This window comes from Meriones unguiculatus, chromosome 3 (genome assembly GCF_030254825.1).
Source record: "Meriones unguiculatus strain TT.TT164.6M chromosome 3, Bangor_MerUng_6.1, whole genome shotgun sequence".
NCBI lineage: Eukaryota > Metazoa > Chordata > Mammalia > Rodentia > Muridae > Meriones > Meriones unguiculatus.
The window spans coordinates 4,869,469-4,896,439 of NC_083351.1; the positions used below are offsets into that span (position 1 = coordinate 4,869,469).

Genomic DNA, 26,971 nt, shown 5'->3' on the forward strand with positions numbered 1-26,971 from the left:
GACCCTGAAACCCACGTCTGCTCCTTGCCAGCTGCAGTCTGGAGTCTAGAGCAAGTTATCTGCCTTCTTGAAGCCTTTGTTTTATTCTCTGTCCTACTTGCAGGAGAATGCTCAGCAATGGCTAGGAGTGCCCAGCACAATGGCAGCAGATAACACGCACCCAACAAACTGTAGTTCCTTTCTTCCCTTTTGGCACTTAGGGTCCCCAGTGACCAGAGTTTGGGCTAAAATAACAGCAGACTGTATCTGCCTAGGGGACGAAATCTCTACTTGGTCTGGGTTCTGCCAAGTGGACTCATGAAAGCTTTCTTTTTCTCCATTTCTGAAAGCCACCAGGGTACAACCAAAGCTTCATAAAACCCCAGTGTGGTAATTTGTTTGAGTCACATGAATGCCTTATCCTTTCATTTTTTTTTTTTTTTTAAGAACACAAATACCCAGAAGGAACAAACCACCACCTATGGACCTTTGGTTCTAGCACACTGTCAGAGCTCTGAGTGAGCCGCAGAGGCACCCAGCTCACCACAGCTCCACCCAGTTCTCGGGGCACTGGCCAAGGAGGATGCCGTGGTGCAGTGGGGACTCGGAGTGGCGGGAAGTGCCTTCTAGGAGGCGCCCATCAGAGAAACAGTAAGAGGGCATTCCTGCAGCAGAGCCAAACTGCAGGCTGCCTGGAAGGAAAGCTGTTCAGCCATGCCTTTACTGCTGCTTGCCTCTCCTGCCATGTGGACATGGGGGTGCTGGAAGGAGAAGGTCCTGTACCTCCTGGGGTCTCCCCAGACAGCTGCAGTATCAGGGCTGAACTCTGCCCCTTCCTTTAGAACAAAAACAAACCAAAACGGGAAAAGGAGAGGGACCACCTGAAGACCCCGGTTCCTCACCTGACCTTGGTGCCTGGAGGTACATCATCACGTATCCCTGGCATGTCGGAGCCCAGGGCAGGGGTTTCTCCTCACAGTCCTCTCTTTGCCCAGTGTTGTTCTCAGTTGCTCCAAAGCGATACAGTAGTAGCTGAGGACTCCAAAGGTGCCCGGCTGCACCGTGGCTGTTCACAGACACACAGTGGCTGCCTCGCTAACCCCCCAAGATCTTGATGAATATACCGTATACATGTGGAATAATGCACAAATCACAGGCACACACTAGGACTGCTCAGGGCAACAGCAGAACATGACTTGAAATTCAGAACCAACAGCGCTGTAACTTCTAGCCTCTGCTCCGAACACTCAAGGTACCCTGCCTTAGTTAAGAAAGAAACATCAGCTAACTTCACGGAGTATTCATGATGTGCCTGTAACATATACTTGCCCCACAGATAGGAAGAAACAGCACATAGCCAGTGCCAGCATCAGACTCTGAATTTGGGCGGTTTGTGTCCAAAGTTAAAGTGTCCTTGATTACTGCCCATTCACGGTGTCCCTTAGACAAGAGGCAGAACCCAGTCACTGTGCAGTGTCCGAACCGACGGTGCTGTCGGCAGGAAAAAGCACAAACAGTGGTGAGGTTTGAGCCAGACCTTATGGATCGACAGAAGTTCCCCTAGCACATGAAGGGGAGTTGGGGAGTTTTGGGGGCCTGTGTGGGACCAGGGTGGAGGCTGGTGGAGTCCTGCCTCTGCCAGCGCCAGCTTCACAAGGCGCTCTGGTTCAGTCAGTGGCCAGGCTCAGCCGCCTGCTCATTTTTTCTGCTCTAGAAGCGTGGGCACCAAATGTCCTTCACTTGGATTCTAGCCACAGGTTCACCAGTGGTTGTTCGAACTTGAGGATTATGCAAAAGTGTGTCGTCTTCGTAGTTTGATTGGGTGGGGTCAAGAGGCTCCTGCCTTCATCTGTGGAGATGTTTAGCCCAGATGTTAGAAAAAACATAATGTCAATAGACAATATAAAAGAAAAGCAAACAAAAGATGGCCCTTCAGACGCGTGTGCGGGTCACACTTTCTATGTGCGACGTCTAGGGGGTTAACTGAATAATGAGATAGGATATAAAAGTCTGAGAGAACTAAGGGTCGGTGCCATTCCCCTGGGACGCCTGAGAATGCTCTGGGGGGACGAGAAGCCTCGAGAGTTGTGCTTCTGTGTGGCAGAAGGCAAGGGACTACATTTTGGCAAATATCCAAGTGGGTACTATAAATTGAGTATAAATTTATAGCTATATAAATTGAGGAGAGCGAGGCTAGACCTGAGTAGGCTGTGGACCTTGATTTCAGCTAAGGAGTTCGAGCTGTGAACGCAGACATGGGAAGAGCGTTGAACCGGGGGTTGCAAAGCCACTGTCACAGCCCTGAGGCCCTCGGGCCCCACCGCGGACAGCTCAGTGATTCCTCCCCCGCTAGCTGCACTGCAGACGCCGGGGCCGCCGGGCCCGTGGGAGCGGGCTCCCCGGCCCACCCGACGGCGCTGCGCAGCTTGGGACTGCGGGGAACGAGCGGCCGCGGCGGCCCGTCGGCCGAGGAGACGCCCGGCCCGCGCGGCGCATCCACGCTGCGGGCCGAGGGACCGGCCCTGAGGGCAGGGCGGCGGCTCGGGCCCCACGCGCCCCCACGCGCGCCCGACGCCCTCCAGGCCCGAGCCGTCCAGCGCGGCGCCGCCAGGCTGGGCGCAGTTCCGGCGCAGTCCGCGCGCCGAGCCGCTCCGCGCCCCACACCTGCTTCTGCCCGGCTCCGGGTGACGTAGCGCGCTCCGATTGGCTCTCGCGGCGCTGAAGGCGGGGCCGGGTGCGGTGAGCTCACCGCCGCGCCCCGCCATTGGCCGTGGCAGCGCACTCGGGCCGTGGCGGGGAGACCGCGGTACCCGGAGCCCAGCGCGGCGTTCCAGCGGCGGCGTGTGGAGTGGAGCGACTCGGGCGGGGCCGGGCGGGGCGGCGAGCCGGGCACGGGCGGCTGGGCGCCGGGCGGACCGAGGGTGACTGTGCTCCCACGTCCCAGTGAGTGTGCGCGTGGCGGAGGGGCGAGGGCGGAGGCCGGCGCGCGGGTGGGGGCAGCACGCGTGCTCGCGGGGGCGCGAGGAGTGAAGAAGGAGAGCGTCGGACGAGCTGGGTGCAGGCACGCGTGATTCTGGGGCGCGCGGGCAGCGAGGCCATCCGGGTTGTCTGTTTACAGGCGCAGCGGTGAGTGCGCGCGTGTTTATGGCGCGAGTGAAACCCGAAGCGTGCGCGGGGACCTGGTGCTGTGGGGGCGTGTTTCTGGAGCGAGTGGGGGAGCGTGGGCGCGTGAGCAAGTATGTTTGAGGACTGCGTGTGAGACGCGCGTGCCTGGGAGGAGCGGGGAGCCCGTGTGGGGGCTCGGGGGAGGGTGGGGAAGGGGCTGCGCTTGTGGGGCGATCGCTGGTGCGAGGCCCTTGTTTACGGGAGGGCGTGTGTTTGGGTGAGCGTGCGCAGAGCAGGTGTGAGACACGCGGGCTCGTGGGAGACGGCGTGTGTTTACGTGCGCCGGGGAGCGCGCGGGGCCGGGCGTCGGCGCGCGTCGGTGGAGCGCGCGTGTTTATGTGCGGGGCGGCGGGGGGCGCGCGGGCGGGGGGCGCGCTCCTGCTCGGCTGCTGCGCCGAGCTCCCCCTGCGCCCGCGCGCCCGCGCCCCTCTCCACGCGCGGCGCCCACGGCCCCGCCCGGGCACGCGGGGAGGGCAGCGCGGGTGGCGGAGGCCGCTTTGTTTTCGGTGTGCCCGAGGCCGGCGGGGAAAGTTGAGAGGGAAGGTGTGGAAGAACTTCTGAGAGCTTGGCCTACATGCAGCCCCAGAAGGCAGTGGGGGGGTGTTCTTCCTGGCCACCCGTGTAGATGCCCAAGGTGAGTGTAGATGCCGAAGCTGGCCGTCTTGCTCTTTTGAGTCTCCGTGGTTCACACGGCGTGAGAAGTAGCACTTACTCGAAACCCATAGGCTGCTGTAGGAACACCCTTTCGAGCCCTGGCCATTGTCTTTTTGTCTCACCACCCTATTTGGCCCACCCGTGCCGGATCTGATTTGGATTTTCTTGGAGGACCTGAGGTGGCCGATGAGGAGAGCAGACCCAGTAAACAACCAGGAGGGCTCTTGGATCTCCGGAGTGCCTCTTCCCTTGGTTTGTTGAATAGGCTGTGTTTCTCCTCTCAGGGAAGCCAAAATCACTTAACTGTGCTCCCAGCCAGTTTTGTGGTAAAATGGATAAACAGTGATTGGTCAGGGTTCTCCTCCAGAATTTGTGTGTACAGAAACTATCACTCCGAAATCTAATAACGAAAAGCAGTAAGAAGCAGACAGCGCTTTTACTGATGTGTGTTTATGGGTAAATCATTTCTTTGAAAAGAAGAACTGCTCGGTAACAAATTAGCTTGTGGATCTTTTTCTTTGTATTCGATTTAGGGAATGATAGTTTTAGTGTTTACTCACAGGGTATATTTGGCTTAGTAGTTGGGGGGGAAGCATTGAAATTGTGACTGGCTTAGGAATCTCAGTGGGGTCTTGGTTAATTCCACTCTGGACAATGCAAGTGGATGTGGATCATTTAAGGAAAGGGTTAACAGCCATGCGTTCAAGGGCTTTAACTCTCAGGCGTGGCGTTTCAGACTTTCCCTCAGCCCTCTTTCTAGCAGGACTGAGCTGGGTCCTCCTGCCTAGAATAGCCGTCTCTGCTGCTGAGTATGATATGGTTGGACTGTCAGAGAATTCGTGGCTAACAGGTGGAAACTGAGGATTCTTTAGTTCACATGAGCACATCGAGCTGAAGAATGAGTTGACGGTGCAAGTGTCCGCAGAAGAAGGCGAGAAGCTCTTACTGACAGCTAGGATTCCAGGCTTAGCCCTGGAGTGCCTCTCCCCTGGCAGTGCGGGACATGTAAATTGGGGGATCTAGAGTTTCCTTTGGAAATATGTCATAAGGACTTGGGGTGTTACTTTCTCAGGAACTTTGAAAGATGCAATATTGCCTGTGTAGCCTGCCTTTAAAAACACGTTTAAAGAAAGTTGAAGGTGTTTGTACAAAACACAGCTTTCTTTCCATGTTGCCCAGTAAAAATCAGTGGAGACCATTTGCACAGCCAGATGTGGTTTTCTGGAAGTCCTTCATCCTTTCCTAGCCAAGTGCCCCTGCCTTCCTCTGCTCCTCCTTGTTCGCCTGTGCTCCTGTGTCTTTCCATGTTTAAGATGTTGCCTTCTCCGGGTTAGCATGATGTAATGTTTGCGTTCCAGCCATACTTTCAAAAGAGGAAGTTCTTGGTCTGCTGTCAGGGCCTCGTTATCAAACATCCGCGGAGCATCCTGTCAGGGTGCCTAAGCCTGATCTTTGGGAGCCGATTTCAGTTACGTCGTCCTCTGCCAGAAAGCTCCTGGCAGCCGTGCCTGCGGTGGTTTATTTGTGCAGAGCTCACCTTCCAACAGGGGGCAAGGGACTTAAGGGAGGCTACTGAGATACTGATTACACACGATTCCAGATAAAAATAGATGAAATAAAAGGATTAGACAAAGGAGAGTGAAGGCACGGGAGAGGGCAACAGGGAAACTATCGAAATTAGTAAACAACTTCCTAGGCATTGGCCCAAAACTCTAGAGTCTCCAGCAATTGTAGAATAAAGCAAAATGTAGGTAATGTTATGTTTTTACTTTTAAAAAATACCAATTTCACGTAAGGTCAGACTGCCGTCAAGTAACGTTAAATGATGGTAGGAGAAATCCAGATGGTACACATGAAGTTACACTGATGATCACATGGTACTATTAGCCACATTTAACATTTAGGAAGTGCTTATTAGCCTGCTAGGTGACGCATATGATCATTGCCACCTCATGCCATGGAGAGCTTGGTGTTCAGACCTGCAGAGGGCTGTATGAACAGCCCCATCCTCTTCCCGAGAAAGGATCCTGAAAGCCCAGAGCCACATTCCTCCCTGCTGTTCTGCAATGCCCTTACATTTGGGCTACCACACAGTAGGCAGACAAGATGCTTTCGACATCTGAAAAGTCACTCTTTAAAACTGCGGCATAATAGCTTATAAATTATGGTTTTCAAAAAAAAATGCTGGAGTGGAAGGGGCTTATTGTGTGATCTTGATCTCTCTTGGTGCCTCGTTTTTAGAGAAGTTCTTCTTTATAGATTAATGAAAATTTTAGCAGTGTTAATGGCAACTCTTATTTGTTGAATTTTATATTGTTGTCTAAGACAAGCATAATAGACATAAAGTGTGGAGAAATAGGCCCACATGCTTTTGAAGTGCCTACTATATACAGTGTACAGAGCAAATTGCAACTGGTAAGTACTAAGTTGCAGAAGGTACATATAGGAGGAGCAGATATTCACAGTCATTAAACTTCTGGTAAACTTAAGTTTCTGTAATGTGGGAAGCAAGGGCAAATAAATACAGTTTTCCATTATCTTAAACTAATGCCTGTTAACTCCTGGGATCAGCCGCCCTCTGCGCGGTTTCCCCACCTGTCTCATACCTAACAGTCACACTGCCGTCTGGGTCGTTGACGTGGCTGCTGAACAGGGATCCAGCATTGCGGTGAGGCCAGTGGGCTTGCGTACACCAGTGTTAAATTCTGCGTGAGTGTGCTCCAAGCTTGACTCAGGGCTCACCTCGTTGACCCAGCCTCTTCCATCGTCTGGATTCAGTGAGTGGCTGTTAAGGGCATGTGAGGGGAGGCCGCAGCTTCTCTCCCTCACTCTACCTGGCCTGATACAGTCTAGGAGTTGGAGCCTGATCCATTCTAATAAAGACATCATTCAGCCTCATGCCCCTCACTCAACAGTGCCAGAATCTTGAAGTGAAAATATTCCTCAAGCTTGAGGACAGTGTGATCCTATTTATACATTAGGTTTGGTCTTGTCTCTTGGCCGTCTAGACACAGACTTCACATGACCTCCCATTGAGGTTGGTTCAAGGTCTCTGCTGGGTGTGAGTCCTTAGGTGGTTTGAGGTGGCCCTAAAAACCCAGACACTGTACCCTTGAAAGTGACTTAGGTCAGGCATGTGGATCACCTTCCCAGGTTTCTTAGGGTTGGTGGGGGAGCTTGCTGTTAAGAAATGTGTGTAGGTGGCAGCTATTTTGTGTCATACCATATGGTAAGGTGGGTCCTGGGGTTCTGTCTCCACTCTACTAACAACTACAAGGATCATCCCGGTGTCTCAGCCCTCATCTCCCTCCCAAAGCTCTAAGTGGTTCAGGAAGTCGGTGTAGTGGCAGCACCACCGGTTTTTTAAATCAAAGCGTGTTGCGCATAGTAAATATTGACCTGGAAGACTTTTGTCTCAGTTGTGTGTGTCTGTGTCTGTGTCGGTATGCCTGCCCGCCCGCCTGCCTGTCTGCCCCGTAGGTCCTGTTACTATAGGCTTCACTAAGAGTCAAAGGTAATTCCTGGCCCGCCTTTCAGTTCTGGTGCTCTGTTATGATTCTGCGCTGTGGGGTGTGTCTTTGTGCCTCTGCATTCGGCAGTAACTCCAGGCTTGAAGAGTTAAGATTCTTCAAGACAGAAATTCGTCAACAGATGGTCTCCAGCTAGGCTGCAGCACCCTCTGCCTTTCCCATCCTTCTGATTTCTGTGGGTAATGAACATTAAGTTGTGCTCCATCCAGATAAGCAGGGCAGCCTGTTTCTGCCATAATTTACCCAGTTTTCTAGAGAAAAATTTAGCAGTGTTAGGGTAATACTAATATATAGTTAGTGATAGGAAATATTTTCAATTATAAGTGGAAAATAGAATTTTCCTGCTATTTAGCAAAAAGATGAACATTTTTAGAGTCTCGTCACACCTTTCCTTTTTAAATGTGTCTTATGTGCATCAGTGCTCTGGCTGCATGCATGTACATGTGGAAGCAGTGCTTGTGTAGTGCCCCTAAGAGCTGAAAGGCATCGGCTCGCCTAGAACTGGAATTCCAGATGGTTGAGCTGCCATGTGGGCACTGGGAATCAAGCTTAGGTCCTCTGGAAGAGTAGCCGGTGCTCTGAACTGCTGAGCCATCTCTCCAGCCTTTTAAAATGAAGAAAAGGAACCATATAAGGTGCGTCTACTGTCGTATGCGAGTATGTGTGCATACTGTGACACAGGTGTAGAGGCCGAAGGACAACGTAAGGAGTCAGTTCTCTCCAATCTTTATGTGGTTTCTTGGGATCACTTGGATCACCAGATTTGCAGGGGAACATCTTTACCCACTGAGCCATCTTTTAACTGCAAGCGACAACCTCCCCACCTTCACCTGCCCCAATCGGGTTACATGGAAAGGGAGTCCACTGACTCACATTGAATCCGGGTTTGGCATTCTCCTCAGGTACACTGGTTCTGGGTACTCAAGTGATGTCATAAGGAATCTGCCTTCCTTCCTCTCTTGGCTCTTTCTTCTCAGGTAGGTGCTTCTGAAGTGGCCTGTTCAAAAGGCCAATTTTACACCCCACCAGGTTAGCAAACTTTTCTGGGAAGAGAGCTCTTCCAAGATTCTTAGAGGTTCCTGGAATGTCTCTTATTGGCACAGATGAGCCACTTGCTGGATTCTGGCTCAGTGGGGTCAAGTGTCTGGCCTCTTACATGAGGAGGGGTGGCATTCATATTGGCAAGGCCTAATGGTCCACTCACCCCTGGAGTCAAGTGCCAGTGCCACCTTGAGTAAAGGACAAAAGTCATTTTTAGTGTGGGCTGCTATGCCATCATCCTCGGCAGGCAGTTTATCAGCAGTGGTCTCCACAGTTCTGGAGGCTGGAAGGCCCAGGTCAGGGTGCCGCCCACGTGGTTGTGTTCTCCTGGGTGGTGTTGCTAGCCTTTCATATCACTGTGTTACGCAGAACGAGGCGGTTCCCTGGGGTCCTTCAGAAGGGCAGTATTCCTGTTCATAAGGACTCCACCGTGACCCGACTGCTTGCCAGAGCCTGTTGCCTACACAGTGGGATCTGAATGCATGGCTTTGAGGAAAGCTCACAAACGTTGTGCGCCCCCAGCGCTATGGTCAGGGGAAGGGAGAGGTCAGGTGGGTCCAGTGTGTGGGAACTGATACTTTTTGACCCTTGTACCAGATTGTCACAGAAACAGGGAAGCTCCAGTCTGTGTTCTCATATTGTCCCATTTTAAATGAGGAGACATCAGAACCCATTACTGTTATTGACTTCTCAGTAGCTGCTGACGAATGGTCCTTAGCATTTTCAGAACATATGATTCAGTTTCTTAATATTTACACACTTGTGGTTTGGACTTCCCAACGAAGATCGTATTTAAGTATGCTGTTGTCTTTTGTTGTGAAAGAAACCGTTGATTCTGCTCTAGCCAGAATCAATGCCCTGGGCTTTTATATGTGTGAAAGGTGTTTTGCTTACTAATGTACAAAACGTAGGAAGAACAAATGTCTCTGAGAGTATGCCAGCTGTGATAAAACACTGCATGCACAGCAGCCTGGAGGGGCATAAGTGCATCTGGGCTTACGGGTCCAGAGAGTGGCAGGCACTGGGGCAGCGAGCAGCAGGAGCAGAAGGAAGAGCGTGTGCTTCCTGGTGCCAACATGGAGCAGAGAGACTGACCTGGAAGTGGGGCTGGGCTATTAATCTCCTCCCACCCCCACTCACTGCACTTCTCCAGCAAGTTTGTACCATCTACAACCCCCAAAGGGCCACCAACTGGGAGCCAAGTGTTTAAATGTGTGTGACTATGGGGGACATTTACAAAAAACAAAAACAAAACAAACCTCATAGGCATCAATAATACTTTTCACTTTAAACAGTACTGAGTCCCTGGGCTAGCCTGGGAACCAAGCCCTTTCTACCTGTAATAACTAGTTTGCCACTGCAGGAGAATAGACAGGCATTGTATAAGGCACTGACCTATGTAATTTACATATGTCAATGTGTAACATACACATACGATATGTCCTCACACCAGGGCAATAGTGAACCTCACATCATAAACCAATAATGCTTGAGCAAAAATGTACATAGAAAATTATTTTAAGAAATAGGAACGTTATTGGTGAGGATCCTTATACAGAACTCAAAATGATATTCTGAAAAATGAAAAGCCTCATGCTCTTAATACTTTGATTTTATTATGTTTATCTTACTTATTTGAGTTTGTGCCATGGTGTACACCGGGAGCCAGTTTTCTCCTTCTGTCGTGTGGGTCAGTACTCTCAACGGAGGCTAGAAAGGAGCATTGGGTCATCTGAGGCAGTTGTGATTGTGAGCTGCCTAACGTGGGTGCTGGGAACCAAGCCCGTGTCTTCTGAAAGACCCGTAGCTCTCTCAACTGCCCTCTCAACAGCCGGGCTATCATTCCAGTTTCTCTTTCAGATTCTGATGTGAGGGAAAGTCATGCATCCAGGCAAGGGACAGGCTGTGATCCTGAAATCAGTGGCCTCTGTTCGATTTGTTCTGCTGAGTGAAACCAAGGACTCTCTTTAACCCCCTTGGACCACTTTGTGCTGTTTTCTGTGTAACTGCTTAAGCTGAGCATTTTTCTTTCTGGTTCTTGATTGGCCTCATCTGTTTGTCATTAATTGGATCTATTTTCATCAGCCACCTCAAACAGACACACTGTCCAGGATTGCCACCTACTAAGCAAGGGGTAAGGAGGGAACTGAATGGGCTCTGGGGAATAGGTTGGGACAGAGAGGGATAACCAGGGAAAGTGAGGAGGGAGAAAGGAGCTGTGGTGTCGGGGGCTGGCAATAGAGCTTTCCAGGGCTGGCATCCATACCTGCCAGGGGTTCATTATTAACCTTTTGTTCTGTTTTTTGTTATTGTTGTTGTTTTGTTTTTTTTAACTGTCCCCACATCTTTAGAACTGTACTCTAAATGGGATGGTTCAGGAAGTCCACTTTGGGTACTTGCATGACGGTGGCAGGACAGAACTGTCCCACCCCTGCTTGAAATCGAATCTTGTACCACAGCAGTGAAAAACCACTGGCTGCCTTATCTCTTCTGCCTAACCCAGAAGGTCGGGCCTCAGTGGAGTCAGGTTCGGTCCTGGCCTAGGGTGTGGGTGCTGAGTCCCTACCCACACTCACCACATGGAGTGAGCACTATGCAGACTGGGGAGCCCAGGACAAAACAGCCCCCACAGGAAGATGCTGACGACCAAGCACATCCTAAAACAAACGTCTCAAGAACGATGCTGAATTTAACAGAAAGTTTATTCTTTTATCAAAAAGACCAGCAGTGGATTATAAAATACGGTCTTGAAGTCTTTTAAATATTGAGAATTACCTGTAATATAGCCATTGTTTCAAAAATTGCAGCTGTTTCTTTCTAAATTATTTTAATCGATTCATCTGAAAGGGACTTTGCCTCTGTTTATTCCAGGGTTTTATAGCATTGTGAATAAAACCAAAACATGGTTATTAAATGTTCAAGTTGTGGGATAGAAGTATGTCATTGTATAACTCCCTGTTTTAAAAAATAAAATGCTAGACTGGCCATGGTGGTGCATGTCTTTAATCCCAGCATTTGTGAGACAGAGGTAGGAGAATCTCTGTAAGTTCAAGGCCAGCCTGGTCTACATAGGGTGCCCCAGGCTAGCCACAGCTATATGGTGAGACCCTGTCTCAAAAATAAACAGATAAAACGCCCGCTTTTGAGTTATCTTGAACTTTAACGTTCTCACTAGCTAGCAGGTCATCAGCTGTGTCATTGCAGGTAACAGCCCCACAGTCAGCTCTGAGAGCCAAGGGGTGCCAGCCACAGGCCTCTGGCAGTGCTTGGAGGTCAAGTCAGGAACTGCCAGGGGCTCTTCCAACCAGTGTGTAGAGATCGCCAGGCACGTGGGTCTGTGAGTAGAAGTCCTAATGGAAGCTCCAGAGTTACCTGGCGGCTCTTCCCCAGGTGCCCTATTAAACATGCCTTTTCACCGAGGTTTTCACTGAGTTGCCAGCCTCTGCTCCATGTAGCCTCCTTCCCAGGCTGGCAGAGCACTGCTTCTAAGATGAAAGCAGTGGAAATTACCACATGGTCTCAGGGAGAGGCACCGTTTGCTTCAGACGCCTGGTCTTTGATAGTTCTTCCGTGAGATGGGTAAGAATGGCCATGTCAGATGAAGGGCAGGAAGGGGCAGGGTCATGTATGGTGGCACACGCCTGTACCCCCTGCATTTGAGATAGAAGGATGAGGAGTTGGTGGTCGTTCTTGGCTAAAAAGGTACATGGCACACAGGATCAAAAAATAAAGCCAAAGCAAGCAGTTGCTTTTAATAACTCAGAAAAATCAGACCATCATAGAAATGACAATAGCTTCTTAGTAAAGGTCACATCTTATTTTCAGATGGGAGAAATCACATTTCTTTTCCTTTTCCCTCTCTCGCCCTGCTCTCTCCCCCTCTGTCTCTGTCTGTCCCCCCTCTCTGTCTCTCTCAGAGTCTTAGAGAGGGTGTCTCTATGTCGCTCTGGCTGTCTGGAACTCACTGTGTAAACCAGATCGATCGGCCTTACCTTCACAGGGTCCACCGGCCTCTGCCTCCAGAGCACTGGGATTAAAGGTGTGCACCACTGCACCCAGCACAGCGCACATTTCTGTTATGTGTCCCTATACCGCGAGGCTGTGGCTGGGCAGGACACACCTGGTGGCTTCTCGGGGACGGCAAGGTTTTCCTGTCCATGTGTGTTACACTGCGTTCCTTCAGGTAGAGGCTGGGCTCTCATGTTTTAGACCCTGGTTGGTTAACAAAACTTGGTTATACAGCGCTAGCTCCCCACCCCCTCCCCGCTCAGTAAAGGCACAGTATGAATCTCTTCCCGTCCGAATTCTCCACGCTCTTCCCCCGAAGATTTTAAACAGCTTTTGTTAACACCAGTAACCACAAAACAACCAACCTGTCTTCACTTGGTTATTGTTTTCACACCCTCTCACAGTTTTGCCTGCTTCTTCGTCCTTTCTCCTTTTAGTCCTTAAGCATTAGGGTTTTTACTCTGAGTTTTCTTCATACAGGCCAGTTAGCTTTCCCGCTGCCTTCATGTCTTGAGTCTCGGACTAGCTCTCTGTCTTTGAAAAGCCTCATCAGGCTTTGGATAATCTGCTTCCCCCGTGTCTGTTTGATGTCTCCTTTCCTGTTTATCATATTTCTCTTTCATATATTCATATATATTTTCATATATATTCATTATCCAAAATGATGGTTTTCATTGTGCATTGTGTTTTTTGTTGAGGCTGCCCTCTAGTTAGGCTACCTTTTGGAAAGTTAGCATACCTAAAGGGGAACCGTCTGAAAGTGGGTACTGACCCTCTGGTCCTCATTTGGAGCCCTGTTTTCCTTGGCTCTATTTAGCTGCTGTTTTGCTGCCTTGAATCCCAGGTGGATTTGCCCTTCATTGACAGCAAGGTCAGTTCCTGCAGTGCCTTGGGGCTCTCTCCTGCTGAATGCTCTGCAGTAACGGCTGAGCTCCTTGGGCACCCCACAAAACCTTGGTGGTCCTTGGAGAAGAAGCTGTTATTTCTCAGGCGCCTCCGGCTCTCTTGTGCTGGACAACTGTGAGTGGGAGGGACCGCTTGCTTTGCTCTTTGGCGTTGCCGGCCAGTGTTTTTATTCTGCAGCCTCCCCAAAGAGTTTTGGGGCATTCCTAAGGCTGTCGTGCAGCATTGTGCAGAGCAGAGACCAGGAGGAGAAACTGGAGTCCCAGACCACTGCAAATGTTACCAGGTGGAGGAAACACCCTAACCTCCCAATCTCGTGCTTTGGTCCATAGAGTTGGTGGGTTGTTAAAAAGTGGAGGATGGCAGTTTTTTCCTAAGGCTAAATTTAGCAGTTGCTTTGGAAAATCGGAGTGGTACAGCGTGTGCCTTATCGTGGTCTGGCCCTTCCCCTTCCCTCTGCACTGGGACGTCTTACATGGCTTGCCAGGGAGGAGCAGCCTAATGGACTCCAGTGGCCCCATTTTTCTGGGAAGGAATGAAGCGACTTCATTTTCCCCATCTTTCCGAGCTTCCTGAAACATTTAGGAGACTTCCTAAGCAGCAATTACAGTTCTTTTACAGAAATAGTCGGAGCCATGCCTCCTCCTGCTTTGTCAGCTCTTGCTGCCACTGAAGCCAAGGGCTGGAAATGGAACGAGAGACGGCTTCTCGTTCTCTGTCCAAATAGCAACAGGAGGCACATGTGCACTGGAGACACAAATAACGCGTTTTAAAATAGCAGATGGTATTTGATGGTTGCTCCTTCATTCATTTACCTGCCAAGTCAAACTTGCCCCTGCTCTGGCAGCAAGACTTGAAGAGGCTCAGTGCACATGAGGTGTCTCTGCATGTACTGAGCATTAGCTCATTTGCAGACGTCCGTGCCCAAGCATTCTTTTGGGGTTTTTCTAGAAAATATTTCCTTTGTTTCACATAATTAAATGTTCATGTTTACACAGCAGCTTAACCTGATGGGCTTGTTTAACACTTGGGCAACTAATTACAGGCTCTGCTTCACAAAGGTGTGCTCTGCTCTGTGGCTGGGCAGTTGCATAGCCCATTCCCCAAGTGGAAAGGGGGCATCTAACAGTTAGGGGTCAGTGATATTTTTAGTGTACAGCGCCAGCGGCTGCAGAAAAGTGACATTGCTCTGCTGGGAAATTCCAGCTTGTATCTGTGAAGACGTCACATGGTTGGGTTTTGCTGCCAGGCTTCTCGGCCAGCACTGTGTAGTGACATCATTTCTTTACCTGAGCTGCAAAAAGAAAAAAGAAAAAAAGAATAGAAGAAAAAAAAGGCAACCAGCCAGGAAAACACAGCTTTTTTTCCCCTCCATCTTCCAAGTCAGCTCCATTGCATTTTGACCACTTCAGCCAACCCCTCCCCACCGAACAGACCATCAGAACTGCTGCTTGACCCATAGGCCCACAGTGGCAGTCGGTAAATGACCTCATCAGTAACTTGGCTCCAGGTGCCTAAATTAGAAAGCAATAGTCCTCCTTCCTCTGAGCAGTCACTCCCCGAGTGGCACCAGATCACTGCATCCCTCAGCCTTGCCAGTAGTGGGATACATATAGGAAAGTCAGTGCGCATTCTTTGCTGAGTTCTCGTAGGATGGAGGGCAAGACAGGGAAGGGTGGCTGGGTGCCGTGGAAAGAACACTTTGGATTGCATCCTGTGTCCACCGACCTCCGTCCTGATGCTTAAAAATGGCATGACCTTGGGTGGGTAAGCTGTTTTCTGAGCCTCAGCTTTCTCCTCTCTAGTGAACAGGGGAACCGCTTAGTTGTTGGTGAGGCGAGGCGTGCCTGGCTTCTGGGGTGTTCCATGTAGCAGCTCACTGGCTGCTGTTAACAGACTGTTAAAAGTGATGGTTGAGCTTATGAAGAATCAGAAGTTCACAGGTGGACATGGGAAAGAGCAACGTTAGCTGAGGCCCAGAGGCATGGAAAATTCCTGGTATGTTCAAAGAAGAGTGAATTAGGAGAAAATAAAACAACAAACAGAAGCATGACCTGGAACAGTTGCTAAAAAGGATGTCACAGTACAACAAGGATTTTCGTTTTATGTTACAGGTTCAAGGAGAAGGAATTGCTTTAAAAAATTTTTTTTTAGATTTAGTTTATGTGCAAGAGTGTTTCGCTGCATATAAGCGCATCACATGCAGGCAGTACTTGTGGGGACCAGAAAAGGGTGCCAGGTCTCTGAAGCTGGAGTTTTGCTTGGTTCTGAGCCATCATGTTAGTGCTGAGACAACTCAACGCGGGTCTTCTGCAGGAGCAACAAGTGCTCTTAATCACTGAGCCAATTTTATGTGTATGGGTGTTCTGTCTGCATGTCTGTCTGTGCATCCCTTGTAGGCCTGGTGCCCAGTGAGGCCAGAAGAGACATTAGGTCCCCTGAGACTCGGTTACAGTCAGTTGTGAGCTGACGTGTGTGTGCTGAGAATTAAAACCCAGGTCCTCTCACAGAGCAGCTAGTGCTCTTAACTACGGAGCTGTCTCTCCAGTTGTGGGCCCCAGTGTTTTAAATTGTTTGTTCTCATGTCAGAAACCATTCAGTACTGCTGTGAAAATTAATAGGGTTCCAAAACTTCAAACGGGATGTACAAAATCAGGAGCACACTGAGATGCAGCAGGCGCAGGGTCTTTTTTCGGCACGCACTCCACCTCACTCCTAGCAAATGATCAAACCCCTGGGTATGTCTACAGCAGCAGGTACCACGTTTTTTAAACTTAGAACAGGCTGTGGGTGTCTAATTCCTTGACTTTTTTTTTTTTTTCTTTAAGCCTTTGGTATGACTTAGGGACTTGAAAGATTTGGGTAACTATCAACTCAAAATATTTTAAAAGAATCCCTTTGAGAGTTGGGAATCTCTGTCAGAGAAACCAGCGCTGTCCTCTGATTGGTTGTGTGGTACTTTGCATAATAGGGAAGGCTGGCATTGGAAACCAAGCCCCAACTAGCTACTCTTGTTTGTTGTTTTGTGCTTTTTGAGACAGTGTCTTACTATGTAGACCTGGCTGGCCTGGAACTCACCATGTAGACCAGGCTGGATTTGAACTCACAGATCTGCCTGCTTCCTCCTGAGTGCTGAGTGTAAAGGTGTGTGCCACCACACAAGGCCGCAAGAAGCCATTCTTGATTCTTGGGCAGTGGTTGGTTATGTCATGTTTCTTTCTGATCTTGGTAACCATAGGAGTTATCCATGATTACGAGTACAGTTTTCTGTATACTTGTCTTTGGAAGCTGTAGGAATTGGAGTAAGACAGTGGTCGAGGCATTCCACTGTACCTGTCCTTCTGTGTGGACCTGTGGGGTTCTCTTCTCTCTTGCAGTCTAACCTCTCTCCCTGGGTAGTATCTGCAGCATGTGGCCTGTTGCCTTGCTGAGTCTTGGAAACACTGTTTCTTTTCATCATCTTTTCCTCTGTGTTTCAGTGGCCCCAGAACATAAGAATGAACTTTGTAATCGTGTTCATTTGATTCACATTCAACTGATACTGGTCAGCTATCGGTACCAACTCCTGTTTATTTTAACATAGGAACAGATGGATTGCTGGGGTTGCATGTGTATGTATACATACAAGTGTCTACTAGCTCTGTCCACTGATGGAGCCTAGAAGCGGTGACACCCCACCCCCAGCAGCAGCGAGCACACACGGCACCAAGTCTTAGTTCCTAAAGACCATTCTCTAGTGAAAGGAATCGAGCTCCACACCTCAAGGGAGTGTTGCTTGTAAGGCTGGGGCACGAGGAAGAAAAGGCAAACCTGCACCGTCTTTTGATCCCTAAAGACTGAGGAAGTACTCAAAAGAGAAATGGCGGTGACAGGTCAGAAGAACATGGGGTCCAACCTGGAAGAGCTTGTGGCTAGAGCTGGAGCACTTGGAGCAAGAAGTCAGTAGTGTAAAGTTGTTACAACCTAGGGTGGAAACTAAGTCCACGCGAGAGACACGACTGCTTTGTGACATGTGCCACCTCCTCCCCATGGCACAGAATTCAGTGCCCCTCCCTGTGAACACAGACGAGTTTTAGTTCCTTGCTTCCAAAGACCACATGAGAAAAATCCCAATTTTACCAACAAGTCCAGCAGACCCTGCTGAAACGAAACAGGTCAAGCTATCATCCTTGATCCATACACCATCCCAGATGCACTGTGTCTCCTAAAAATCCCACAGCCCACGTCCACAAACCCCACAGCCAGTTAACAAACCTGAAATGAATCATCTTGCAGAATATCCAGTTAGTATTCTTTAAAACTAGGAAGTCAAGGGTAAGAGCGAGTAAAAGTCACAGCTCTAAGGAGCCTTAAAACTAAATACAGTGTGGCCAGGGCTGAGTCCAGGAAGAGAAAGGCACACTAGTGGGCCACGAGTCACAGTCAGGCTCGGGTCTGTAGGGCCACAACAATATCAGTTTCTTCATCTTTACGAAGCAGGAGGTGTTGGTGTTAGAGATAACTGGACAGGGGGCTTAGGGGAGCTCTGTGGTCTTTGCCACACATATGTAAATGAAAAGCATTAGCAATTTAAATATTTATTTATTTTACTTACTTGTAAAGGCCCGTAACTTTGGTGTGAGAGATGACTCCAGTGTGATGGAAGCTCGCACTTAGATGTCTCCTCATTTAGAATTACAGTTGGTTTATTTAACCTGTACGAGACAGACATTGGTGCCCCTGCTTTACTGATGAGAGAAACAAGCAGATCACAGTGTAGCTGGGCCCAGCCAAGAGCTGACCTCCCCTGCATTCTTTCTACCATGTCACTGATGTCCTGTTCAAGAATGCCACTTCTACAAAATGGGTTTAGGTAGAACATAGTACTCATGAGAGTTTGGCTGAGTCAGGAGCCAGGATTATTTACCTTCTGGCTAGGGTGCAGGTGCGTGTGTGTGCTTGTTCTGTGGGAGGGGCCCAGCGATGGCCTTTCCTTTCCTGAAGCCATGCAGGTAAATAGACCAGTGTAGATTCTTGCAAGGGCAGAGACACACACCTGGGAGACATCCCACCTTGACTGGAAACTGGTAAGAAGCAACGGGAATGTAGGTTAGTTCTTGACAGGGGTGCAGAGAGTAGTGGTGGGAGTGGAGTGGAGGTTAATGTTTTCAAGGACGGACACATCGGAGTTGGTTCTGCACTTGGGGAAAGGGTGTGGGTTCCAGTTCTCTTCACAGAGTTGGTGTGGGTGGGGCCAGGCAGAGGTTACCCTGGGCTGTGCTGGGGAGGAAGCTGCTTCTGTCGGACGGTCTTCCAAGCACTGGGTGGAAGAGAGGGGTGTTCTTTCACAGTGGAAGCAAGCCAGGGCAGAGCCAGGCTCCTTGAAATATGGTCCCGACTAGCATCCCCCAAGAACTTGTTAGAAATGCAGCGCTGGGCCTTGACCTGTGGGGTCAGAAACTCTAGGAAGAGAGCCCAGCAGTCTCTTAAGCCCTCTTAAGACAAGAACCACTGGTGTCAGAGCCCATTTTCTACTGAGATAATGGCATCTGGTGTCTCCTCAGAACCTAGGGTGTGCTGGTTTCAGGACAACCCAAAGATACCAGGATCCAAGAGTACTCAGGTCCCTTACACAAAGTGTTTGCATAGAGCCTGTGTACATTTTCCATGTATTTTATCATCACATACCATATCTAATACAAGGTAAATGCTGTGTCAGTAATTGTGTCATGTCATTGGGGCATGACAAGAAATCCTTATATGTTCATGTGAATAGCTGGTGGGGTAGTAGCTCATAAACACAAGCCAAGCACTGAGTCAGTGGTTGTACAGTGCTAGGCATTTTGCTGTCTGTGTCTTTGTTTTTCCTTTGAAGGGGTCTCACTATGTAGGCCTGGCTGGCCTAGAACTTGCTGTGTAGATCAGGCTAGTCTCAAACTCACAGAGATCTGCATGACTCAGCCTCCTCAGTTCTGGAGCTAAAGACATGGACCACCATGCCCAGCCCCCAGGCCTGACATTTTGAAGCAGAGCATTGATGTTACCCAGTCTGGCTTTGAAGTCTTGATTCTCTTGCTTAGCCTCTTAGGTGGCTGTGATTAGGCCAGCTAGCAGGCCTGGGTGTTGTGTTGTTTTATGTGTGTGCATGTAAGTGCCTCAGCATGGCAGCCAGGGGTTGACATTGGCTCTCTTCCTCACTCACTCTCTACCTTTATCTCTCACTCAAACTAGGAGCCTCACCAACTTGGCTAGTCCTTTTTGTCCCAGATACCCCATCTCTGTCCCTGAGTGCTGAGATTATAGACCTTACATGATGACTAGAAATCTCCAGTTCACATGTTTGTATGACAAGTGCTTCGTGGACTGAGCCATCTCCCGGGGCCCCTTGGATTCTATTAAGAAAGTACTGTGCGTCTTTGAAATGAGCCCACGGATGCAGAGGGCATGGATGCAGAGGCAGCTCTGTATGGTTTATAAAGGAGAGGTGTCTGTTTGGCTTACGGTTCAGAGGCTTGGGTCTTTGTGACGTGCTTCTTGGAGTAGCTTATTAACATGGAGGCATTCACTGTCCAGCAATACGGCAGCCCTGTCCCTGGGGATCAGAAGCCAGCAAGGTAACTGGAGTGTTTTCTCTTTGTCAGATCAAGACAGTCTGGGGCAGGCAGGAAGGATGGGCACAGCATACCCAAGCTGTGCCCCACAGTGAACCGCTGGGTGTCACTGAGTCTCGGGCATCTAGTGCCTCGGTGGCTGTCTCATGAGAGGCGTTCATCTTGGCTTCTGGGTCTGCAGTGCTTGGGTAACTACGAAAGAGCAGCTGGGTGGAGATTTAGTGTTAAGCCGCATCGTCTCAGTGGGGTGAGGTAACCTAGCGCAGGTCCAGAGATGAATGGCGAGGCTGAGCACTGCATTGTGGGAGGAAGCAGGAACCTCTGCAGTGTCCTAAGAAGGATAGTGGGCCTGCTGCTTCGAGCTGCACTGGGACCCAAGGATGGAGTTCTGTCTTCCTATGATGTTTAAGTTCCTGGGACCTGCTTAAGGCCCCTCCAGTTGTTCCCCTCCTCCTTCATCTCAGACACTGTCGATTTCTTGTTATTTACCAGCATAATACTTGGAGACAAAATCCTCCAAGATGACTGTATCCATCTGTGCCCGCGAATTTAAAGCAGAGAAGGGGGCGAGGGGTCCCCATTTCACTTGAGTGAGCAATGCTTGTTTCTCTTAAGGGTATTTGCAGAGACAGCATCAGGACTCTTGCATTTTGGTTTAGTAAAGTAAAATGAATTTGATGGAAAGTTGGTGTTTAAAGTTTCTAGGGAAGACGTCTGTTTTTCAGGCCTCTTCAAGCCTGTGCCTCTAACTTTGTGTAATGTTTTCTTGCTGGAGCCTTGGGAAGGACAGAGAGAGGAGTCATTCAGCGTCTGTGTAAAGTAAAGCTGGTACCTGCCTCCTTTGTTGATGAAGCAGAGCCGGGGCTGAAAGTGGTGCTGTCCTCAGTTTGTTGGCTTCTGCCTTTCCCTGCCTTTCCTCAGTTTGTTGTCCCTCCTTTCCTGTAAGCTGCCCCACTCATCTGTCTGGTAAGGTAGCAGGGAAGACTGGCAGACCTACCCTTTCCGACCTTTCCTTTTTCCATGACCCACATGATGTGTTCTGAACAGAGCTGTGCCTTTCAGAGTTTGGGGAGAAACATGTTGTAAGTGTCTTTAGCAAGGTCCTGAGAAGCGAAGTTCACTGTTAGGAGCTGGTGGCGGCGAGAACACTCAGTCACATGGTATGAGCATGGACATGTGTGAAGTCCCCGCTGCAGAGCCGAGTTACGGGGTGACTCCCACAGCAGCTGTCTCCCCACTGGAGGCCCAGAGGTGCCGTGGCTTCATCCCAGCGATGCAGCCAGCTTGCAGCAGCCCACCTCTCCACTTTACCCTCCTCTACAGCCCACCCCTCCACCACTCCTTGTGTGTCTTGCCTATGGCCTCTGCGTTTACTCCCTTACACGCTCTCAGCCCTTCTTTCCCAGCTGTCGTATCTGGTGCTGCTTTTCCCATAAGCCAGACTTAGGGTCACCTTTCCCAGCGATTCTCAGTTCTGCGCCCACCCCTCCATTCCAGTCACACTAGCTGCCTCGTTTCTACCATCTGAGGGCACCAGCAGGAAGAGGCCTTTTCTGCCCTCCTCACTGCTCCCAGCACCCCTGGCACCACACTTAGGAGAATCTGTGGCATTCACGGGCACGATGGCTTTAATAATGATTTGGGCTCCTCTTATTCCTGTGACATACCTTGGTTCTTCCTGTATGTGTGCTTGGTGCACATAGGTTGGGGTACAGATGTGCTGTCTGCTCGTTACTCAGTGGTATAGAGATACGCTTTCTGAGTTACAGTCCTAGCTCCCTTTCTTAGGTAGGAGTGAAACACGTATCTGTCTCTGACTGAGAGTGTTAAACGTGTAAGAGAGCTTACACCCATCCTGCCTCCTTTCTCACTGTAGTCTTCCCCCACTAGCTTATATTACATCATCCCCACTTCCTGTGTCTGCTCTGGGTGGTGGGAGGCAGGGGGGTGGGGGTAGGCCCGTCGTGTCACCTCAGGGTTTCTGTGGGGAATTCCACAAAGAAAAAGTGAAGCAGGAATCCAAAAGCAATCGACACAAAGGGATTTTTCTGGTCCTTCCTCTGAGGACTGTGGGCTCCTGTGGGCGGTACATTCTGTGTGCAGCAGCCTGTGTGCTGTGCTGGGCACACTGGCCCCCTGGAGTCCCTCGTTTGGCAGAGTAACTGACAGTCCTTTGGATGCCAGACTCCCGGGCTGGCATAGGCCACAGGTCGAATGCTTCTCTTCAGAACGCAGCCTCACTCCTCCCGCTCTGCCCTAGATAACCAGTTCAGGATGTCCATCCTGGAGCGGCTGGAGCAGATGGAGAGGAGGATGGCCGAGATGACAGGCTCCCAGCAGCACAAGCAGGGGAGCAGCGGAGGCAGCAGCGGAGGCGGCAGCGGGAGCGGTGCCGGAGGGGGCCAGGCCCAGGTAGGCCCTGCCGTTGGCAGCTTCCTTTTGCTTGGGGTTTCATTCACGCTCGAAGCACCTGGCCCCAGAGGCCTCTCTTGCTACCGATGTCATTCATGGACTGGGATGAAACGCCCAGGGACCCGCTTCGCGGTGCCTGTGCTCCGTTTTCTCAGTGTGGAAGAGGCCTGGGTGCAGCCTCTACACTGTTTTCAGCTATCTTTCTGGGTCTCAGACCTCACTGCCTCGGGCAGTTGGAAGGGACAGCCTAGGGACGGTAGGCATCTGTTGGAACTCAGAATTAAATCAGTCTTTTTGCTTCCTGTGTTGTATCTTAGCGCATCTTAAGAAATACACAGCCTACTTTAATCCAGCAGTTCTTCAGCCTTTTCTAGCCCCCAGAAGGCGAACTCAGAAAATGGTTGGTGGAATATTGTTCAGCGGGGAACAGCGTTGCACGAGATTATCTCTCATAATATATTTCCTTTTTTTTTTAAAGTTTGTTTTCCTCACTTTTATTAGTGCATGTGTACATGGCACAAGTGTAGAGGTCGGGGAAAGCTGTGGGGAGTCAGGCTTCTCCTCACACCTCTACTGCTGATTTCCAGGGATTGAACTCAAGTTGTCAGCCTTGATGGCAAGCACCTTTATCTACTGAGCCATCATCCACCAGCCCCACACGCACTTTTTTCCTACGTTGTACAAAGAATGTGTCACGTGGCCAAGCATGGGGAGATGACCAAGTACTGCTGTGGAATACTGTTCTCGTAGCTTCTGGGGACACTCCATCTAGGAGCTTTGCTTGGAGAAGCTCTGAGGATAAAATGTTTTTTATTTTCTTAATTTACTTATTTATTATTTATACAGTATTCCGCATTATGCCTGTATGTATTATGTCTGCACGCCAAAAGAGAGCACCAGACCTCATTACAGATGGCTGTGAGCCACCATATGGTTGCTGGGAATTGAACTCAGGACCTTTGGAAGAGCAGCCAGTGCTCTTAACCTGAGCCATCTCTCCAGCATGATAAGCTGTTCCTTCAGACACCCCGAGATAGTGGACCCCATGGTGTCTCTTGCTTGGCGACCGAGTCCTTGCCTAAAAGCTGGAGGAAAAGCCTCTTGCTCTTCACTATGAAGGACTGTTCCTTTGCAGAAGTCTCTCCCTCTCTCTCCTCACACCTCTCTTCTGTCCTGTTTATTTGAGATAGGGTCTCCATGTAGCCCTGGCTGGCCTGGACCTCATAGAGATTAGCTGCCTCGGCCTCTTCAGTGCTGGGGTCAAAGGTGTGTATCACCACCATGCCTGGCAGAATTTCCTCTTTTAAAGTACATTTTGTTTGTTTGCTTATTTGTTTGCTTACAAATCTGAAACACCAGCAATATTTTAATTCCTTTTTGATTTTACATACATGGGTGTTCTGCCTGTGTGTATGTATGTGCACCATGTGCATGAAAGCCTGAAGAGGCCGGAAGAAGGCACCGGAGTAACAGATGGCTGTGGGCCATCATGTGGGTGCTGGGAACTGAGCCCTGCAAGAGCACCAAGTGCTCCTAACCACTGGGAAATCTCTCCAGCACCAAATGACGAGAGACAGGGCTGTTTGCATTTAACTGGAAACATTCCCCGTTCAGTCACTGAGTGATGATTTCCATAAACGTGTCTGTTTGATGTGTATAGAACAGCCTCTCCACCTGGGTCGAGGTCAGTCCGCTGCGTGTTGGGATGGCTCAGCCATCTTCTCTAGCATGCTGTGACAACTCTGGTGAGGATGACATCACATCGATCATCTACCTTTTTAATTTTGGGGGACTTTTTTTTTTCAGATTTAGAAATAAAGAGCAGTGAGAAGCAGTGTGATTTCTGTACTAGTTGGATTATATGGAAGTTATTACCAGAAAAAATTCTTTTACAGTAACACCAGAAGTAGAAATTAGGCTAGAGGTGCCGCTTGGCTGAGAGTGTGTTAAAGAGAAGGCTGCTGTGGGAGACTCAGGCTGTTGGGGTCACCAGCTTTGATTTTCATCCCTCATCTGCTGCTGGTTCCCAGCAAGAAAGCCACGGGGCTAACTGGTGACCTCTGACCTGCGGGCCCTCATAATTAGTGACCCTTCTGGCACGTCTCGTGCTCTCCCAGGTACCCCTTTTCACTTTGTAAAACCTTTTTTAAAAAATGGGGGATTGAGAGGGCGCTCATTGGTTAAGAGCTGTGGCTGCTCTCTCGGAGTACCTGGGTTTGAATCTCCGCACCCACATGGCAGCTTACAAGCTGTAACTTCAGTTCTTCTGGCCTCTCTGGACACCAGCACACATGGTGCATGCAGACAGAACACTTACACACATAAAATTTCCTTTTTAAAAAGTAAAAAACAAAACAAAGAAAACATTTTTTTGATACTTTTAAGCATTTTTTTTTTTTTTAAGGAAAAACCATATTGAGGTGACGTAGCTTGTTTTTAGAAGAGCAGGAGTCAGCTGTCAGTGTAACCCAGATGGGAACCGCCTACTGCCTATGGTGGCTGCTGCCTCTGGGAGGCTGAAGTGTTTCAGTGGTGTTGGCCTCCCTGAGACACATCGGCGTCACAGTCACCATAGCTGTTAGAATGATGGCAAGTAACCTGGGGCATCAGCTTCACACAGGTGCAGTTTTACTTGTTGCCCAGTCTTCTGTTTTTGTTGGATAATTTTTACTTTATATCTGTTTAAACAAAATCCTTTTTAAAATACGACATTTCAGTAAAATACAACTTATGTGTATATCATACTTACTATTGCCTATATGAAGTTATCGTTAGATAATATTTTCCCATCCCCTTCCTCCAGAGAATCTCATATCCTGTACCCTTTTCAATTTCATTGACCTCTTTTTTTAAAAGATTTATTATGTATTTTTATTATGTATATAGTATTCTGCCTATGTGTATGCCTGCACCCCAGAAGAGGCCACCAGATCTCGATTATGAGCCACCATGTAGGTGCTGGGAATTGAACTCAGGACCTCTGGAAGAGCAGCCAGTGCTCTTAACCTCTGAGCCATTTCTCCAGTCCATGGCCTCTTTTTTCTTTAATTGTCATTATGTGTGTGTGTGTGTGTGTGTGTGTGTGTGTGTGTGTGTGTGTGTGTGTTGTGGGATATTTGATCCCATTGTGAACATCAAAATTGTAGACTGTAAAATCCCGTTTATTGTTTGGTTTGGTTGAGCCTTAACCACACCTTTAATCCAAGAACTTTCTGTTTATTGTAAACAGGTGATTATGTGTGGTTCACCTAGTCCTAGCACACACCTTTAATCCAAGAGCTTTCCGTACACAGGACTTAATAAATTTAACCCTAGGCCAAGAGGCGGAGCAAGAAAGTAGCTGACAGGGATGAAAGAGTAGGAGGGACTCTGAGTTGAGGGGTACTTAAGACAGCTTGAACAAGAAGAAGGGCATTTGGCTCAAGCTCTGGCCTTAGCTTAGGCTTCAGGTCCTCAGCAACCTGGCTTTTGGGGCTTTGGGCTATCAAGCCTTCGGCCTTGGGTTTTTGGCCTTTTCCTCCTGATCTGTCAGTTGAGCTAGTGAGTCTTTTGGGTTTTTTCCATCCAGACCTGAGCAGAGAAGGAAGGTCAGCTGGGTGCTTTCTCTGCCTCTCCGAGCTAGCTGCTTTTCATCCCAGCATCTGGCTCCTGAGTCCTTATTGGGAAAATAGAATGGTTCAGATTTTCATCATTGTTTATAGCAACATAACATGCAATCCATACACGTCAATACAACCTGCTCAGCTTATATAACGTTATCTGTTTCTGGTGCTGACCATTAACCAGTCAGTGTGCTCTTCCCTGAGGAGGAATGCTTCTCCCTCTCAGCATTCCTGAGTTGCCTGTAGTTCTCTTTGTGAAGTTGAGACCTTTGGCCTGCCTGTTGTATTTCTTTTAAAGACAATTATTAGGGAGATTTGAAAGATAGCTCAGCAGATAAGAGCTCATACTACTCTTTGGGTCGGCCCCAATTTCAGTTCCCAGTACCCTTGATGGGAGGCTTCTAACTGCCTGTAACTCCTGCTCCAGGGAACTGAATGCCCTCTTTTAAGTATGCACACATTTATAATAAATATATATGTAATTGCGACTAAATAGAGCGTGTGTTCGTGTGTGCATAGAAGCCAGAGGGAAGCTTACCCCGTGGGTTCCAGGGCTCAAATTGCGATCATCAGGCTTGGCAGCAGCAGGTGTCTTTACCTTCAGCCCCTTCTCTGTTTCATAACGTTTCTTTGTTTTCTACTGACTGCTAATCGCCATTGGTCTCCCATGTGTGGTGGAGGGCCTTCAGCCTTGATGTAACGTGTACTTTCTCATGACATAGTGTGCCTCTGGCGCCGGAACCCTTGGGAGCTGCTTCGAGAGTCGTGTGGTGGTTGTCTGCGAGAAGATGATGAGCCGAGCCTGCTGGGCCAAGTCCAAGCATTTGATCCACTCGAAGACTTTCCGTGGAATGACCCTTTTACACCTGGCTGCTGCGCAGGGCTACGCCACCCTGATCCAGACCCTCATCAAATGGCGGTAAGGCTAGGTGCAAAGGACTCAGCCATGTTCACAGCTCAGTTTCCTGGGCTTTCCTGCTTGTGGAAAGGAATACAGTTCCTCAGTTTGTCCCAGCCTATGAGCCAGGGCTTTTTCCCAGGACAGTTCCCAAGAGATTTGTGTCTTGTACCCTACACTCCTCAGTGA

At 49.3% G+C, this 26,971-nt stretch overlaps 1 protein-coding gene across 18 annotated transcripts in view; it reads left to right on the forward strand.

Moving 5' to 3' along the window:
- Positions 1 to 26,971, forward strand: part of Camta1 (calmodulin binding transcription activator 1) — a 792,350-nt gene that overhangs the window by 740,163 nt on the left and 25,216 nt on the right. For 15 of the 18 annotated variants that reach the window (XM_060379005.1, XM_060378998.1, XM_060379000.1 and 12 more), the window contains 2 exons: positions 22,131 to 22,282; positions 26,607 to 26,803. In XM_060379005.1, coding sequence (XP_060234988.1) covers positions 22,131 to 22,282; positions 26,607 to 26,803 — 349 coding nt within the window. Of the gene's footprint in view, positions 1 to 2,763; positions 2,923 to 2,953; positions 3,106 to 3,614; positions 3,779 to 22,130; positions 22,283 to 26,606; positions 26,804 to 26,971 lie in introns of those variants that run through there. The other 3 variants (XM_060379013.1, XM_060379014.1, XM_060379015.1) reach the window with 3 other exon arrangements.